Source organism: Macrobrachium rosenbergii, chromosome 2 (genome assembly GCF_040412425.1).
Source record: "Macrobrachium rosenbergii isolate ZJJX-2024 chromosome 2, ASM4041242v1, whole genome shotgun sequence".
NCBI classification, from domain to species: Eukaryota; Metazoa; Arthropoda; class Malacostraca; order Decapoda; family Palaemonidae; genus Macrobrachium; species Macrobrachium rosenbergii.
Window position 1 is genome coordinate 70,864,062 of NC_089742.1, and position 20,089 is coordinate 70,884,150.

Below are 20,089 nucleotides of genomic sequence, written 5' to 3' on the forward strand. Positions count from 1 at the left end.
GTTGTCCTTTCCAGGACAATGTTGCCAACAAGATGGTGGAGTCAATCCTTGAATTTCCACAACTCTGTTGGCTACAAAGGTTTTCCATCTATTCGGTTCTCCTTTAATCCACGCTAGGGCAACAGTGGAATCAGTCCAACATCGAACTGAAACCTCCTGGACCAGCCGCAACGCAGACTTCACAAATACGACCAGTCTAGCTCACAATAAGGCACCAAGTAATTCTAGCCTAGGGAGGGAAACTTTCTTTATAGGGGCTACCTTACCTCTAGCAGAAATCAATGTTACCTTGAAATTACCCTTCTCTGGCACTCTCACATACACACAAGCACCGTACCCCCTTTCCGACGCATCACCAAAGGCATGAAGCTCAATAGCAGGGAGATTCTCCAGGACAATTCTGAAAATAAGTAACGATTAATTCTCAATGATTCAAGTACAGAAAGTCCTACTACCCACAACTTAACTCTGCCTTGCATAGCCTCAGGTAATGGTTCATCCCAATCTAGACCTAATCTCCAGATTTCTTGAAATAGCATTTTTGCATGCATAACAAAGGGACATATGAACCCCAAGGGGTCAAAACATTGAGCAATTAGGCTTAACACATTTCTTTTAGTACAAAACAATATCCCCAAAGGGATCTACATTCTCTACCTTAAATGTAAAACAGTCCGAGGAGGAATCCCATTGTAAGCCTAACACCTTTACACCTTCTACAATAGAATCCTCTGTCATGGGCAAGGTTTTATAATTGGAAGTACACTTTGATAGGGACATACCAGCCTTCTTCAACATACCACAGGCTTCATCAAATCTTGCACAGGCCTCAGCAGGGCTATCAGCCCCAGAAAGCCATTCATCAACATACAGATTCTCAAGCAATTCAGAAACCACCTCTGAGGGAGTATTTCTTTAAATGAAATTTCAAAGTGGCATTCAACAAAAAGGGACTACTCTTATTTCCAAAGGGTACTCTTACAAACGGAAATGTTTTACAATATCCTTTTTCTTCAACAAAAACCTGTGAACTGTGAACATCACGGTCCTCCCTCCTCACCTTAATTTGAAGGAAAGCCTTTGTAATATCAGCAGTTAAGGCCACCTTCCATCTTCTAAACCTCAGTAGAACTTCTACTAAATCTGGGTTTAAGGAAGGACCACTTTCTAAACAGTCATTTAGGGACACACCATTACTGCCACGAGCTGACCCATCAAACACAGGCCTGATTTTGGTGGAGATACTCGCCTCCCGCACCACAGGTCTATGAGGCAAATAGAACACTGGGTACCCACCCTCCAACTGATGGGGTGGGATCTCTGCTATAATACCTTCCTTTTCATACTCTTCAAACACTGTATAATATTGTTCCTGCAGACCAGGGTCCCTATCTAACTTACGACTCAGATTATCCAATCTTCTCAAGGCATGGTGTTTGTTATCAAGTAACTTTAACTTTACAGACTCTGATTTCCAGGGAAGGGCCACCTCATAACGGCCTTCCTTGTAACTTACCAATTTCTCAAATTGCACCAGAATAGGGTCATGCTTAATAGCGTCAGAACGTGGTTCCTGGGCTTGAATACCTACAGATTCTAAATCCCAAAAGTTACTCAAGCTATCTTCCTGAAAATTAGAAAATGTTAACAGTTGCACACTTACATCACAGTTATCTTCGGACCTAATTGAGGATCCAGACAAAACCCAACCAAAAACAGTCTCCTGGGCTACAAGCCCTTCATGACACACAATTTTGTTAGGGAGCATCAGCTTCCAATACAAATCTAATCCAATCAACATATCCACCTGTATCTTTCGGTTAGATCCATACTCATCAGTTAGGTTAAGATGCGCAAAAGGCTCTAAGCACTTAGGATCCACCTTGGTCCTACATAAAGGGGGACAAATTACATTAATCTCAGCTACCTTAAAGCTATATTTGTGGTTATTAGCCCCAAAACTCATCACTTCATAAATGCTACACAAATCTGCCTTGGAGGCCTCCTCCCAAAGGCAGAAAATAATAAATACTCAGAGGTCAGCCACTTGGGCCTGACCTTTGACCAAGTCCTTGGAAATGTAGGATCGATCCGATCCTGTATCAAACATTACAGTTGCAGAGATTATACCCTGATAGCCTACAACCTTTATCTTTGCTTAATAGCACTAGCCCTTGACTCACAAGGAGCCACTCCCACATGTGTAACAGATTCACTCTCCCCCTGCACCTTTTCTCCTTCAGGGGTTTTCTCACTAGCTGTTACAGGGGTTATCGCTTCGGACTTACGACAGATAAGTGCGTGGTGATGGCCACCCTTGCACTTTGAACACCTGGCCCAGCAACCCCTTGCATAATGGCCAGGAGATAAACACTTAAGACACAGTCGCTCTCCACGAATGGCTTTTTCTCTTTCATGAAGAGAGAGCTTCACTATACCAAAACACTTATCACTAGGATGCAGCTTTCCACAGAATGCACACTGCTGCTTAGAGGCACTATCTTCTGATGAAGTTTGAAGGGCTGAGGCTGAACCCTGGATGAGCTTTTTCTGCCTTTTTTCCACGCCGGGATCCTCAGTCTTTCGGTGGTTCAGCCCCTGAAGGGCCTCAGCCCTTTCTCGCCCCTCAACTTCGTTGTAGGAATTCCAGCAGCCCTTTAAGGTCTCCTTCCTCTTGCTGACTTCGAGACCACTCCAGTCTAATCTCGTGGGGGAGTAGGGACAAGATCATGGGTGCCAATACCAGCCCATATTGGTCCCCTCCTACCCCAAGAGCCTCCAAACTGCGAACATGGGCTATCACGTCGTCTTGCAACTTCCGCAACGCCAAGAGTTGATTGTCGTGCTTGATCTCCTTGACAACGCAAGCTGCATTAGGTCCTGAATGTGGGCGGAAATTATCTTGTTTGGTTTGGCATACCTCTCTTTTAACAGTTCACATGCTGAATTATAATTAGCTGCCGTCTGAGCCAGACCCTGTATAACTCTTCTCGCCTCGCCCCTCCAACACAGAGCGCAGGTACATAAATTTGTTAACAGGAGGCATAGGCTTGTCATCACCAATAGCCTTAAACTGATCCCAGAACGGCATCCACTCAGTTATTTTCCGCCAAATTTTAATAACTCAAGCCTAGGCAATTTCACACTATGTGCTTCACTACTAGGCTCACTTGCAGAAATTATACTGCCTTCAGTAGCCCTACTATTCAAGTTCACAAGCCTACCATTGCCTAACCTTTCTAAAACTTCTGCAGCAGCAATGCGTGTTTGGTCTACCTCACTGAGGAAATCGTCGGCTTCATAGACTAACCTTTTGACTTCTTCCGGATTTTCGATCAAGTCTTGCACCGCATCATCTAGTTCAACCCACTTAGACTTACGGTGGTCGAATTCGTCCATTAAGCTAGTTAACTCATGCCAGCTTGGTTGGCCTTGTAGAACTCCACTTAATTTTCTCGCAGCACAACGCAGCCATGCTTCAGCTCCGACTTTCTTCAATCTAAGACTTTTCAGTTTCATCAAAATGTCAGGAAATCCGGGAAAATCTTCGTCACTTTCTTCTGATCCTGGGTTCTGGGCACCATGTAGGTTATTTGGGGCCTCTGGCCCCTCATCGTGAGACATAATCTCCTCAAATACTCAACGTTCTCACGGGAGAGAGAGAAACGCGCGCTTCCTTCAAATCTTTATTCTCTCTCACAAAAAATTCAAAATTCAAACAGCTTGGGGAGAACGTAACAGGTTCCACAGTTCTTTTTTATAATTCCCAGTTCACTCAAAAATTCACAATAACGGTACAAACAAGATACAAAACACAATTGGTACATCAATTTACAACTTCAATATAAAAATAGCAAGAAACTCTGAAAAGAAAGGGCATAAATACGACACAGCACAGGGTGTGGGTAACTTCAAAGGCGTCACCCTAATAAAAGGCAAAACAATAATTGTTTTGCAACACAAACACATATATACCTGATTAAACACACTCCACAATTGTCATATAAGTAAAGTTTAGCAACACTCAGAAAATCTACTTAAATTTCCACATATTGATACAATGTAAACAAATAGGAGCTTTTAGACGCTAAACGTACATTTTAACAAACATAAACACAAGATTGAGAGCGTTCTTTTGGACAAAAAAACATATATTTAACAAGCTAAAACTCTTACATTCTAGTAATATTCAATCATGTACCTTCATTTTGCAACAAATTGGAAGTCTCTAGCACAATATTTCGATTTATGGTGAATTTTTGAAAAAACTTTTTCTTACGCAAGGCGGTAACTCAGCCGAAAATTTCATAAATTCTTTCGTCATTTTGTCGTAATTTTTGCACTGCTCTATATTAGCCGTTACATAAAGTTTTATATATGAAAATGTGTGCAATTTCATGTACAATACAGCAAAATATAACCCATGGTTGTAGCTTTTATCAGTTTGGAAATATTTTCATATAAACCACGATAACTGCCAAAATTTCAACCTTCGGTCAGCTTTGACTCGACCGAAATGGTCAAAAAACGCAATTGTAAGCTAAAACTCTTACATTCTAGTAATATTCAATCATTTACCTTCATTTTGCAACCAATTGGAAGTCTCTAGCACAACATTTTGATTTATGGTGAATTTTTTAAAAAAACTTTTTCCTTATGTCCGCGCCAGAAATTCTTTTCAAATCACGTTGTCATAATGTTTGCACTGTTTTATATTAGTCGTTACATAAAGTTTTATATATGGAAATGTGCGCAATTTCATGTAGAATACAACTAAAAATAACTCATGGTTATAGCTTTTATCAGTTTTGAAATATTTTCATATAAATCACGATAACTGCCAAAATTTCAACCTTCGGTCAACTTTAACTCGACCGAAATGGTAAAAAAACGCAATTATAAGCTAAAACTCTTACATTTTAGTAATATTCAATTATGTACATTCATTTTGCAACAAACTGGAAGTCTCTAGCACAATATTTCGATTTATGGTGAATTTCTGAAAAAAAGTTTTTTTCCTTACGTCTCTTGCATAAACTCTGCCGAATATCTCAGAAATTCTTTTTCATGTTGTCATAATGTTTGCATCGTTTTACATTAGTCGTTACATAAACTTTTATATATGAAAATGTGCGCAATTTCATGTAGAATACAACAGAAAATAGCTCATTGTTGTAGCTTTTATTAGTTTTGAAATATTTTCATATAAATCACGATAACTGCCAAAATTTCAACCTTTGGTCAACTTTAACTCGACCGAAATGGTAAAAAAACGCAATTGTAAGCTAAAACTCTTACATTCTCGTAATATTCAATCGTTTAACTTCATTTTGCAATAAATTGGAAGTCTCTAGCACAATATTTCGATTTATGGTGAATTTTAAAAAAAAACATTTTCCTTACGTCTGCGCGGTAACTCTGCTGAACATCTCAGAAATTCTTTCGTCTCGTTGTCGTAATATTTGCACCATTTTATATTAGTCGTTACATAAAGTTTTATATATGAAAATGTGCGCAATTTCATGTACAATACAACAAAAATAATTCATGGTTGTGGCTTTTATCAATTTTGAAATATTTCCATATAAATCACGATAAATATAAAAAATTCGACTTTCGGTCAACTTTAACTCGACCGAAATGGTCGAAAACTGCAATTGTAAGCTAAAACACTTACAATCTAGTAATATTCAATCAATTAGCTTAATTTTTCAACAAATGGGAAGTCTCTAGCACAATATTTCGATTTATGGTGAATTTTGAAAAAACATTTTTTTACGTCCACATTACAAATTCATGCATCATTTTGTGATAATATTTTCTGTGTTGCTTTGATCATTTTAAAATTTGTTATATACCAAAATCATCGCAATTTAGTGTACAATACAACTAAAAAAATTAACTCATTAGCTTTAACCGTTTTGCTTACAGCGTGATTTGTATAAAATTATATACGAGTTTTTTTTTTTGCTGTCATATATTCCAATATTTATATATGATAATGATATTTTTTTCATTTCTGATGGTTGCATACTAAACTTCAGGCAATGACAAAAAAATGAGCCAAAATGAACTCTTAATCTTAAAAACTAAGCGTGCTGTGATTTTTTGAAAAAAATTTTTTCTGCTTCGGCGCTAACTCACCGAATGCCGCCGGCATAATGGAGACGTTTTTGTAAATAGGGCTTCGGCGTTAAAGGGTTAAGTTGCCATGACTGTATGGAAGTACAGTACTGTCATAAAATTTTACTTATACCTTACTGTCTAGAACAGTACCTTGTTAGCCAAAAATACCGTAAAAATGGTAAGAAGTAAGAGGTCTTGAGTCTTCCTCTTTGGTGATTGCCTGTTACAAACGGTGGAGGTTGCCTTTTCTCACTAAGTCACAATTCATTGTTGCCTGGCTGTCTTATTTTGGAGAAGCATTGTTGTTAATTCTGAAACTTGGTACCCTTCACTTCTTCCCGTCATTTATCCATTTGTACGCTTTCTGGAGAAGGTCTGAATTTTTATTATCAAGATTTACCGATAGCTTATTTTAGCTTTTATTGGTAGAAGGAATAGTTATACAAGATTTGGAATACAGTACTATACTTTTGTTCAGCACATTTTATCAAGAATTATTCAGTATCCATGTTTGCAGATTATTGGTCTCAGACATTGGATCGAGTTATAAACACAGTTACACTGACTTTTCTAGTGCCAATATGCACTTTGTTCATGTAACAAACTGCATTTGCCATTTGATATTTTATATGTTTTACTGTTAGTCATTGCCAGATAATGTTTTATTGGTACCTGATTTCTGTGTAACAATCAGGAGTATGGATTTGGTTATGAGTACAGTATTGATAATGTGTGTATACACTATTCCTAGTTAGAACATACAGTATATTAATGCCGGTTTGTTTGAATATTTATGTACTCACTTGTTACTGCAGGTGCTGGGAGTACAAGATAAAGAGGATATTATTTTGTGCTTTTTGGATTTTTGTGGATCAGCAGTGTGAAGTATTTGACCCTTAATACCCTATGAAAGAAATTTTGAAGTTGTCATACCCATGTTAACAGACACCTCACTTAACAAACAGTTTGGTTAATGAAAGTTTTTCCCAAGAAAAATTCTGCTCCATTAACATTTGCTCAGTTTAAGGATGGAGAAATATGACTGGGTAGAACATGTATGGGGTCAGTTTAAGGATGGAGAAATATGACTGGGTAGAACATGTATGGGGTTAAGCACATCAAATGTGTGCAGTTCCCAGCTGATACCAAGGGAAGGTTTCAGTGTATATATGTGGGTCTCACTCAGTGCACATTTGTGCTAATCTATTGCCTGTGCTAAGTATTGTAATTGTGCTGTACAAAGTCATCATGGCTCCTAAGAAGGCTAGAGATGCCAGCAAGGCAAAGAGAGAGAAAATCTATAGAGATTCAAAAGGGAATAATAGAAAAACTTGGAAATGGTGTTCGAGTAGCTGATCTGGCAAAGGAGTATGGAGTGGCCAAACAAACTATTTTCTACTACTGTATGGTAAAATGTAAGGAGGCCAGGAGAGGAGATGATGTTACCAAGGGAGTGAAGTTTGTTACAAGACAAAGGTCTCAGACAGTTGAAGTGGTTGAGGAATAATTTTTAGTTTGGATAAATGAAAAACAGTTTACACTGGTGTGTCTGAGCCATCTTACATGAAAAGGCAAGACACCTGCATGCTGATCTCTTGAAAACCACCCTTGGAACGAGAGTGCTGATAAAGATAGCTCTCGAGTTCAAACCCAGTCATGAGTGGTTTAAGTAATTCATGAAGATAAGTGGCATACACAGTGTGATGAGGCATAGCCAGGCTGCTAGTGCTGACAAAGAAGCTGCTGGAAAATATGTGAAAGAGTTGTAGCACCATGTAAAGGATGGAAGTTTAGTTCCCAAACAAGTGTTCAATTGTGATGGAACTGGCCTATTTTGGAAGAAAAGGCCAAACAGACCCTATATCGCTCAAGTGAAAAAGTCCCTGTCAGGGCACAAGCCAGTGCAGGACAGACCAACTCTTTTTGCTCTGTAGGAATGCAAGTGGGGTTTACAACTGAAGCCTTTGCTTGTTTATCATTCAGAGAACCCGATGGCTTTTAAGAAAAATAATGTAATTAAAAATAAATTATTTGTGGTTGGAGGCTACCAGAGGACTTTGTTGTTAGTGACCAGGATGAGATGCTACTGTGTCCAGTTAGGATGCTGCTTAACTATCTTAAGAGAACTTGACATTTTAAGCCTGGGTGTGATGCCTCCTAGTGATGATTTGACCTAGAAAGAGGTGTCCAAGAACATGGTTTCTATCCGGCTGTGTGAGACGATCAAACAGGCACATTCATCGTCCAGCGAGGAAGAAGGGGGTGTGGCCTGGGCGAGAGCTCATGAGGTTAGGGGCATCGCCCTGTCCCTGTCATTCTGGAAGTACATGTCGGTTCAACAGGTATTATGGGGGTGCAGTAGTGGTCGCGCAGACCACATTCACCTCGTTCTGTCTTCAGGATGTTGCCCACAAGTCCTTGAACACTTTCTTGGGGTCCTGTGGTGGCTGCCCAACAAGTTGTGTTGGGCAGCTCCCCTGAGGGACAAGTAGCATCTTGTCTAAGGTATTTGGTGAGTGAGAGAGAGTGTGTTTTCCTCTTTTTTTCTCTTTCACCTTTCTCTTGGGTAAGGCAGAGAGTGAGGTAGCAAGCCAGTATGTGCTGGGTGGACGAGTATTAGAGGTAATTTGCATGACAGGGGTGTCCTGCCCATCATCTTTTATTTCTGTAGATTGATTGGATGCATGTCCCCTCTCTCTTGACAAGGGGAGAGAGGGATAGAAAATGAAACAAACATGTTGGTTTTTATGAGCAAGTTTTGTTGTCTCCAACTTCTCTGATGCATACTTGATCTTTCAGCCTTCAACAATTTAATGAAAGAAAACTCATATTTTATGCTCACTAGTGTAGCAGTTGTAACATCCCATATGTTCAACAGGCTAGAGATGTGGGATTCCTTTCTCTGCTCCTCCAGACCAGGAAGGTGTTCTTGGATGGGTAGAACCAACCAGTCAGTTCAGAGTACCTATACTCCTCCCACCAATGGGTAAGTCTCTTATGTAAAGAACAAAGGTTTGTATTTGTGTAGGAACAGATAGCAAATTTTGAAAGTAATTTGTATTTTTCCCGGCATCCGGTCAATTCGTTGACGGCAATTCGTCGTCGGTCAATTCGTCGACGCCACCCGTTGTCAGCCAATTAAAAAGTCGCCAATTCAATTCGCCGTTGACCAATTAGTCCCCAAGTCAATGCGTTGTTGGCCAAATAGTCAAGTTCAATGATTTATTTTCGCATTCTCATTCTGACCTTCATTAGCTACTAAAATTGTCTAACGACAATTTTGGTTCAAAACTAATTATTAGAAACTTTGCTCGAATATTGTATCTTTTTAGGAAAGGGAGGTAGTTACAATATAAATACAGTAAAAATGTGAAATAATGTTTATTTTCAGTTAAATTTATAGTCAACGTACAAGATACTATAAAATGAAAAAAGTAAAGTTACGATAAAATTCTAAAAAAAACTGGTTAAGCATTTAATTTCTAAAATGTAAGATTATGTGCGATTGCTTTCAAAAAGGTAATTTTTTGGTTGGGATCATATTTCTCCATGACATTTTTTATACGCAAGTTCATGTCTCTGTATTTTTTCTTTTGCCTTGGATCATCTCCTTGAATAAATTTCTGCAGTTTGGCACTAGCAAACCTTTCCTCACTTTTCAAAACATCTATGAGCTTCCAAATATTTGGATGACTCATATTCACTGTGTCTTTTAGTGCACTGTGGTAAGCTTCTAAACTATTTGTAGTTCTAGCAATCCCGACATGCATCTATCCCAAACATTCCAAATAGTTAATGGATATGGTGGTTCAAGACGTCGCCTCCTTTCTCCTCTTCCTCCTAAGGGGTCCTATGTAATTATTCTCAAAATAGGAAACTACCGATTGTGGAATATCATCATCATCTACAAGTTCCTCGTGGGCCATCGACAAACATCATCTACCGGCAAGAAGGCAAGGGCAACAAAACAGCGCATTTTAAGACTAAAGCTGTCATCTTGGTGATATCTGCTTTTCATTCCTTCTTGAACGATATGCTTGTACACATTTTGCCCTAAATGAAACAAGCAGCATGATAAATTTGACGCAGGAAACGATTCAAGAAATCCATTATGGGCTGCTTTTTCAAAATCCATAGTCATGCAATCTGGGCCTTTCGTCCTGCACCAATTCACTTATTTTGGCAAAAGTCTGTTATATGTGTTTTGGCTTTTGTTTGATAGCAATGCGAACAATCGTTGTACACTTAAAGTATCGATCTGTACGTGCACTATATATAATTGAAAAATATACTAGAACAGCATTTAAATGTTCCGTCTGCCACCAATTCTTGTACACTTTTAAATGTCTCAGCGCCATCACTTGCAAATATCAGAATCCTGCTTGAATCTTCGATTCCACTATCATACTGTGAAAAATTTCATTAGTGTCTAAGCGAGAATATTCACTTGGAATGGAGAACCCAACATTTGTTTGTGGGGTTGTGGGATAATTAACATCTGCTTGCCTCCAACGTCTGATATACTTACCGAGTTGTTCCAACCGAGGAATTTGTGATAAAGCACATTCGTTTAACTTTTCAACTTCACCAGCAATTATTGAGCGACGTCGTCACGAGATGAAATTGATTTTCTTTAATGTTTGAGACTGCAGTCCTCGCATTTACCTCTGCGGCAGTTGAAGCGTGATTGTGGATACCAACCTTCTTGATCTCTGTATAGTTTTCATCAGTATGAAGTCTCGCCTTGCATGCACGATTTTCACACCTCCAGTAGATCGTCAGTCTATCAGCACTTTCCTTATTCTTAGTATATATATAATTCTCTTGATCCACCACTTTGTTTTTTCCTTTCTCAGACGTTAAAATCTTGCAGGTAGCCATGTTGTTGGATGGGTGTATTCTTTAGAAATAACTCGATCTAAGTAAAAAACCTTTTGTTTTCAACTGTCCAAAACAGGAAAATAATAAGAAAAAAACAAACAACCTAGTGTCTTCATTGGAGACAAAATGCCCAACGACGAGTTAACTTGGGGACAAATTGTTCAACGACGAATTGGCTGACGACGAATTGGCGGGGACGAATTGACCGGCGACGAATTGGCCGGGGACGAATTGACCTAGCACCTTTTTCCTAACATACAAACGTGAGGTTCTTTACATTAATGGCCCACCTCAGCCACCCCTCACTCTGGTACCTGGACTGAAAGGCAAAGTTGAAGGCATATCGACAGGTGGGCGGGGCTTCCCCCTACCTGTTGATAGTTAACAACCTTGTCTGAAAGTTAAATGGCTGTTCCAGCTTGTGTTCATAAGCTAAATCCTATGTAAAGAACTTCAGTTTTTTATGTTAGGAAAAATGGAAATTACTTTAAAAATTTGCTATTTTTATGGAAGGGGACTCCCCTTCCAGACAAAAGTATCTCTCCTCTTCACCATCCTCACCACCTTCCACATAGGCCATCAACTTTCCCAATTACAGGTAAAGTAAAAACAAACTTTCATCCATTTCATATGTTTACTTCATGTTCTTTTTTGTATAATTTCTGCATGCTAGTCTTGTTAAATTGAGTTTAAATGATTTTTATTTGTTGTATTTTTGGAGGTCTTGAATGGATTAATCCAGTGCCAATGATTTCTTATGGGAAAAATTTGCTTGGTTAAAGGCCAGCCTTCTGGAATGGATTACATTTGTTAACCAGGGTATGACTGTATAAGGGCCTTGATGGTAGAGATGGTAACCCATCATTTACTTATCTTCCTTTATTTTAAAGGACACAGGAAGACAATTGAGAGCTTACAAAAGTTAAGTATACCTTAGTTTTACCACACCACTGAGCTGATTAACAGCTCTCCTAGGGCTGGCCCGAAGGATTAGACTTATTTTACGGGACCTACAGCTTATTGTGGAATCTGAATCACATTATAGCGAGAACTGAATTTCGATCACCAGAAACAAATTCCTCTAACTCTTCATCAGCCGGTTGGTGGAATTGAACTCCGGCCCATCGAGTGACAGTCTGAAGCTCAACCGACTCAGCCAACGAAGGGCTTGAGAGCTTACAAGCTGGTGGTTTTGATAGTGTAGCAGACAACTCCATATGGATTTACTAAAGAGTGTTTGCCATGGCCCTTCAGCCTGTAGTTACACCCACTTCATAGCCTTTTACTCTACCTCCGTTCCTGCTTCCTTTCTTCAATTTGGCTCTCCAGCCTCTGTAACTTTTACATCTTAGTGGAGCGATGGGGTTTTCTCCAAGTTCAACTTTCAGATCCTTGTACTGTACTTCATTTCTTTTATTACATGCTTTTATTTAACTTGGCTTCTGCATCTATCTGTCTGTCTGTTTGGGTTAAAACTTGTAACTCAGTTATCGACCTGTCCCCTTTGTCCGATGTACAGTATTTGAAATTTTGCATGGTCACTCAGTCCTGGTGACAATACAATCTTACTTGATCAGTAGGTCAGCAGTGACTTCTAGTGACCCTACAGTGACCTTTACCAGTATCTTATGATTTGTATGAAACTTCAGATTTTCCATGCCTTCTTTGACTCGGTAAAATAAGTTAATAACTATGGATTTTTCAAACCTTCTTTGGCTCAACAGGATATCATGTTCAATTTCATTAGCTACATGCATAAATCAGTTACAATTTCTGTCAAAACTAAAAAGTATAAAGTAAGAAAATATAATTTTTTTTTAACATGTTTTTATTAAAATGCACGAAAAAGTAAAAAATAATTTTTTGAGATGCCAGGATTTTCTTACAATTAATCATGTCTACAAAAATAACAGCGTAGGCACCAAACATCGAAGGAAATGCTAAAGGAAAAGAAATATATATTTTTTTTATTTCTTGTAGCATTTCCCTCCATGTTTGGTGCTCACGCTTTCATTTTTGTAGACATGATTAATTGTAAAAAAAAATCTTGGTGTCTCAAAAAATTATTTTTACTTTTTAGTGCATTTTAATGAAAGTGTATTTAAAAAAATTTTTTTCTGAATCTTTCTGTCAAAATTAAAAAGTATAAAGTAAGAAAATATAATTTTTTTAAAGCATGCTTTTATTATAATGTACTAAAAAGTAAAGAAAAATTAATTTTTGAGACACCAGGATTTTCTTACAGTTAATCATGTCTACAAAAATAAAAGCATGGGCGCCAAACATTGGAGGAAATGTTACAAGAAAAGAAATATATATATTTTTTTTATTTCTTGTAGCATTTCCTTCCATGTTTGGTGCCCGTGCTTTTATTTTTGTAGGCATGATTAATTGTAAGAAAATCCTGGTGTGTCTCAAAAAATTTATTTTTCCTTTTTAGTGTATTTTAATAAAAGCATGTTTAAAAATGTTTTTTTTTTTATATAAGTAACTTACCCTGTAATTACATAGCTATTACAGTAAACCCCCCTTATTCGCTTTCTCATGATTCGCGGACTCACGCATTCACGGGTTTCTCTGTAGAACATATCTAGCCATCATTTGCGGAAAATTCACCCATTCGCAGTATTGTTCGCTGAGAAATATTCACTAATTACTGTATTTTCATATAATTTTCATGAATAAATGCACTTTTTGTGATAAAACTAATAAAATACTCAGGTATATGCATTTTTACAGGGTTTTTCTGTGTTTAAACTATCAAAATGGGCAGTTCTAAGTGTTTTTAGAGGGGTTTTAAGTATTCGCAGATTTTAGCTATTTGCAGGGGTGGGGTGTGGGACACATCCCCCGCAAATACGGGGGGTTCACTGTAGTTTCTTTTAACCAGCAGCTCAAAATTTTGAAATTGCGGGTCTGCTAGTTTGTTATGGTTATGGCGACTTGCCCCACCCACTTTCGGGTGTAAGAGAAGGCACAACGTAGCAAAGAGCTTCAATTGGTTTCTGCCGGCTGTGGTTGAATGACTGTAGTTGGCATCAGCTTGAATTTTTGGAATTTATACTTTGCTGGTTTTGTGACTGATCTTCAATTGGTGAAGTATTTAATTTCGTAGCCTTTTGGCATAATTAAGATAGTGTTAGGTGAATTTTGATTATCGATTGATGACTCTTTGCCTGTTTTTTGGACTTGTATTAGACTTTCTAGGATGTCTGACACTAGTAGTGCTAACTTTAGGTATTGCAGCAAAGCTGCAATACTAGACTAACTGAGAATCTTATGATCGCACACTGTTTGTGTTCCATGTAGGGGACAAACATGCTCAGTAGATTTACGTTGTAAGGAGTGTAATGACTGGGACATTAAGAAGTGGAAGACTTTAGATGCACATCTCAGAAACTAGCTAGAGATAGGAAGATGAAAGCTATTGCTAAGGAATTTAGTAAAGCTTTATCTAGTCAGGATTCATCCACTAAGTCGGATGCAGTCGCGCTTGTAATTTCTTCCAATCCCATTCTATCTCCTCCATTTGTGCAACCATTTCCTTTACCTGGCTCTCACGTTTCCGACTCCCAACACCATCACCAGTCTGGAGTCGAGAATTGACACTCGCTTTGAATTGATTGTGCAATCAATTGCTAAATTGGTGTCATCTGTGAAAGTGCTTATGGATAAAAGCTAGTCAAAGCACCCCGTGGCGCCCAGCATAAGTGCAGTGGTAGTGGAGGAGGTGGCTGTTCGGCCTGCTGATTCTCCTAGGCAAAGGTCCCTGTCATACTCCCCAGCACCTGGGAGGAGGCAAACTGGCAGCCTAAGGGAGGTCGGTGGTGTCTGTTCCTGGGCAGTCGCCCCCTCAGTTCAGTCTGAAAGTGAGTCAGAGCACCTTGTGGCGCCCACTGCAATTGCAGCGGTAGTGGAGGAGGTGGCTGTTCGGCCCACTGATTCTCCTAGGCCAAGGTCCCTGTCATACTCCCCAGCACCTGGGAGGAGTCATACTGGCACCCTATGGGAGGTCGGTGGGGTCTGCCCCTGAGCAGTTGCCCCCTCGGTTCAGTCTGTTGATGACTCCCAGACTGCAACCAAAGGCCATTGGAAAGGCCTTCAAGTGAGTGCTCATTGTATGTCCTCCAGCTCCAAAGATTTTAGTCCCAGGCGCTATGTAGACAAGTCATGCCTGCTAAAGCGGTGTGCAGTGGAGTTTGAGATTTCTTCCCCTGTTCCTTGTAAGAAGGGCAAGGATTCAGCGTGCCCATCGTGTAGTCACTGGGATACCCTGGAACAATTCTCTTCTGCTTCTTCTGACGATGGTCGTAAATTGGCGCCTAAGCGCCTTGTGGCGCAGAGACCTTCGTCGTCGAATAAATGAGCTACTGCATCAGAAGTTGTGCACTCAGCACCTCCATCTCTACAGTCAGCTACACCAGCAACTAGTGTCGAAACGCCCAAACTCCCGTTTGCGATTGAGCGCCCACTGGCGCCCATTCACCAACAAGTTTCACTACCGGCTCCTGTCTCCACAGCGCCCCCCCGTGCGCCCATCGGGGCCTGTTCTTCGAAAGGTTTCGCTACTGGCTCCCGTCTCCACAGCACCCCTGAGCGCCCATTGGCGTCCGTTCTTCGACAATTTTCACTACTGGCTCCCGTCTCTACAGCGCCCCCCAAGTGCCCATTGGCGCCCGTTCTTCGACAAGTTTCGCTACTGGCTCCCGTCTCCAAAGCAGCTCCCCGAGCGCCCGTTGGCGCCCGCTCCTCCACCGCTTCTTAGTAGTGCCGTCTCGGACATTGTTCTTCCTCCAGTTGACATGATTCAGAGAAATCTGGATAATATTCTCAGTTTGCTTCAGAAGGCTCCCCCTACAACTCAGACGACAGCAGACTTATTGCTTTCTCCTGTCTCTTCTCAGGAAGAGGTTGTTCCCGATCAAGATGCACCTTCATTGGCGTACTTGGCGCTGTTGAGGTTCCTGCTAGCGACTTACCCAAGCTGCTTCTCGCCAGCTATTTCCTCTTCAGCTAAGAAGGCACTGGAGGAAGTAGAAAATTATGATCTCGGCCTCGGAACTTGCACACCTTTAAAAATATTTTTAGGTGTTCGAAGTGATGAGCTTCCTTGACTGGGCGGTGGGCGCTCTGGTGCACAAACTTAGAGAGTGTTCTGTTACCTCAAGAGTTCTCGTCGAATCTCTTGGGAGTACTTTCCTGTATTGACAGAGGCGTTCGTGATAGTAGGCTGGAGTTAGCCAGTCTGTATGCCATGGGTATTCTTAAGAAGAGGGAGCTTTGGTGCTCTTTTACTTCGAAAGGCATCACTCCGTCTCAGAGATGGCCCTCCTATTCTCCCCTTGGACAAGACGTATCTCTTTCCACAGGCTACAGTACTGAACATCGCCTCTGACCTGCAGAAAAAGAACACTCAGGACCTGCTCACTCAATCTATGAGATGCCTAAAAGATTCATTGGCTCTTCCTCCCAGATCTTCGTCTCCACTGCAACCTACTCCATTTTGGAGCTCCCGTTCTAGGTCCTAGATTAGGACAAGAACTTATATCCATTTCCCACAGCGTTCCATCAAGAAGTCCTCTTCAAAGTCTTACTCCAAGAAATGAAAACATAGTCCTCCTGTATTCAGATAGGAGCGCGGCTCCTTCACTTTTGGGAATGGTAGGAACAAAAGGGAGCAGAATCTTGGATAGTGTCTGTCCTGAAGGAGGGCTACACTATCTCCTCTTTGAACATTCCTCCTCTCATCTGCAAGCCTGTCGAATCGACAGGCTACTCTCCAGGCGCAGAGAGATTTGCTGCTCTCTTGCTAGAGGTGAAGTCCCTTGTTCAGAAAGAGGCTATAGAGCTAGTAGAGGACATTCAATTTCTGGGATTCAACAACCAGGCCTCTCAACAGCTCCACAAGTGTTCATCAGAGTATTGGCTCCACTAGCAAAATGGCTTCATTTCATGGCGATAAAGATCTCTCTATATCTAGAACGGCTACCGTGTTCTCTCTCGTAAGTGCAACATACGGAGGACATTCACACAACTCTTCTCTTGGCTCAGGAATTGGGCCTTCTCATTAATCAAAACAAGTCCTTCCTGACGCCTTCTCACAAGATTTCTTATTTAGGGATGACGATCAATTTTCGGGTTTTTTGGGTTTTTCCAGTCCCAAAGAGAATAGAAAGGTGTCTCCAACGGAAGAATTTCCAAATCTAAACTGTTGCTCGGCCGATCAGTGGATGAGTCTTCTAGGTACCCTCCTATCCATGGAACAATCTGTTACTCTGGAAAGACTTCACCTGAGACCTCTCCAGTTCTTCCTCAGAGCCAGCTGGAACAGGGAAAAAGTTCGTGTTCCTGATAACAATGGAAATCAAGGAGGATCTTTGTTGGTGGAATTCCAGAAAGAGACTATCAGAAAGGAAATATCTTCATCGTCTGATCTCCAGCCTAGAGTTCTTTTCAGACGTGGCAAACCTAGGTTGGGGAGCTCTTTTGGGATTAAATGAAGTGTCAGGAACCTGGTCCCAGGAACAGTAAAACTGGCACATCAGCGTAAAGGAATTACAGGCGATATTTCTGGGCCTATAGTGCTTCGCTTCAGAAATACAGGGGAGGACAGTAGCAGTGCATTCAGACAACACAACAGCACTGGTGTACATCAAGAAAAAAGGAGGAACCCAATCTTTCTCCCTGTATGAAGTGGCAAGGGACATTCTTCTTCGGTTGCACCAGAATGAAACTTGAGTGACAACGCGTTTTATTCTGGGAAGACTCAACGTTCTCGCAGACAAATTGAGTCGTCAGAAACAGATCCTCTCCACAGAATGGACATTAGACCTGTTGGTTTGTCTGGATCTGTGGAAGCTCTGGGGGAAACCAATGATAGATTTGTTCGCGTCCTCCAGAAATCACCGGCTTCCTCTCTTCTGCTCACCAGTTCCAGATCCCTTGGCATGGGCGACCGATGCAATGTTGCAGGATTGGTCCAACAAAGACCTGTATGCCTTTCCCCCCATTTGGTTTAGTGAGGCAAGTCATCAACAAATTCCGGTCTCATCAAAGCCTATTCATGATCTTGATAGCCCCCTTCTAGCCAACGAGAGTGGTTCCAGGACCTACTAGAACTTCTTGCGGACTTCCTGAGAATGCTGCCACAGAAGCAACAACTTCTCAGGCAACCTCACTTCTGTCGGTTCTGCCAAAAACCTGTCTTCTCTGGCCTGAACAGGGTTCAAACTGTTAGGCAGTTGCTCCAAAAAAAGGACTTTTCAAGAGCGTCTGCAGACGCAATTGAGAAGTGTAGAAGACAGTCTTCAGATAATGTCTACCAGACAAAATGGTCCATCTTCAGTTCCTGGTGCAGACAAAATAACGTATCCTCTTCTAAGACCTCTGTAGCAGAAATAGCGGACTTTCACCTGTTCCTACACTCCGCTAAAGGACTTTCTACTTCTACCATTAAAGGATACAGAGCTTTGCATAGCTCAGTTTTCCACCATAAAGGAATGGACTTATCGTTGAACCAGGAGTTGTCCGACCTGATTAAGTCCTTTGACACCGCAAAGCCTAAAGAAAAAACCTCGGCTGTCCTGGAACTTAAACGTGGTCCTTAAGTGACTTTCCAGTCACGTTTTGAGCCCATGCAATCTATCTCTTTAAGGGATCTAACTGGGAAGACTTTTTCTGGTCGCCTTGGCCACCGCTAAGAGTCCAGTGAATCCATGCTTTAGACAGAAACATAGGATTTTCTCAGAGGAATGCAGTTTGCTCCTTTTCCGTAGACCTTCTGGCTAAGAACGAATCGCCATCGAATCCATGGCCTCGTTCTTTTATGATCAACAACTTGTCAGAGATAGTGAGTCCATGTGAAGAAGAAAGAACTCCCTGTCCAATAAGGACCTTATGTTTTATCTTCACAGAACGAAGGACATTTGTGGTACTTCAAGAAACCTTTGGTGTTTTGTGAAATATCCCTCTAGACCCCTGTTTAAGAATGCCCTGGCATTTTTCTGAGGAATCTGATTTCCAAAGGACATTCCATGGTGAATGAAGACTCACTCTCATCTTTAAAGATAAAACCCACAAGATAAGAGCAGTCACTAAGTCTTTGGTGTTTAAGCGCAATCTATCCCTTAAGTCAATTGTACAAGCGACGTTTTGGAAGTGCAAGTCAGTGTTTGCATCGCATCATTTAAGGGATATCGAGACAATTTACGATTATTGCAGTACCTTGGGTCCGTTTTACGCTGCTGGAGCGGTGTTGGGGAAGGAAACGTAGAAAGCAATGTCCTTTCTTCAATCTCTTCGCCTTGCCTAGGGTGTTGAGTTTTGGGGAGCCTGGGAGTACTATGTACTGTACTTGGAGTACCCTCCATTCTTTTGGTTTTATGGTTGGGTATTGGTGTTTTTAATTTGATTTTTGGTGGTTATGGTGACTATTTACTCTGGTTATTTCGTGTGGTACTGCGCCTTGGGCAGGGGCATCTTGTTGTACACTGCTAGCCATTGGAATTTAGTCCATCGCTACAACGCACCCACTGTAGTAGTAAGCCCTCAAGGCTTAACTGCCTCGCCTCTACTGGATAAGATGAGCGCCAACCAGAGGCAGTATCTTACTGTAGCAGCTCTCTTATCAGGAAAGGTTCAACAACATTGATTCAGTGTTAGCAAATTTCTATTCTCAAACTCATTACTATTAATAATGACTTGGGGTAGATATGTCCAACATTCCCACCGCCATTCAATGTGGGAATCAGCTATGTAATTACGGGGTAAGTTAATTATATAAAAATGACATTTTTATAATAAAATAAAGTTTTATATATACTTACCAGTAATTACATAATTGGAGCCCACCTGCTTCCCCTCACTTGGACATAAGGGCATAAACAAATTGAAGCTCTTTGCTATGTTGTACCTTCTCTTACACCCGAAAGTGGGCGGGGCATGTTGCCATAACCATAACAACCTAGCAGACCTGCAATTTCAAAATTTTGAGCTGCAGGTTAAAAGAAAGTAATAGCTATGTAAGTACTGGGTAAGTATATATAAAACTTTATTTTACTATAAAAATGTCATTTTAAAAATT

At 40.6% G+C, this 20,089-nt stretch overlaps 1 protein-coding gene across 14 annotated transcripts in view; it reads left to right on the plus strand.

Moving 5' to 3' along the window:
- LOC136848194 (uncharacterized protein F13E9.13, mitochondrial) overlaps positions 1-20,089 on the plus strand; it is a 122,502-nt gene that overhangs the window by 16,903 nt on the left and 85,510 nt on the right. The window contains exon 2 of one of the 14 annotated variants that reach the window (XM_067120570.1): positions 9,005-9,112. The exons of the other annotated variants lie outside the window; for them this stretch is intronic. Coding sequence (XP_066976671.1) covers positions 9,109-9,112 — 4 coding nt within the window. The 5' untranslated portion in view covers positions 9,005-9,108. The remainder of the gene's footprint in view (positions 1-9,004; positions 9,113-20,089) is intronic. 14 annotated transcript variants of the gene reach the window in all.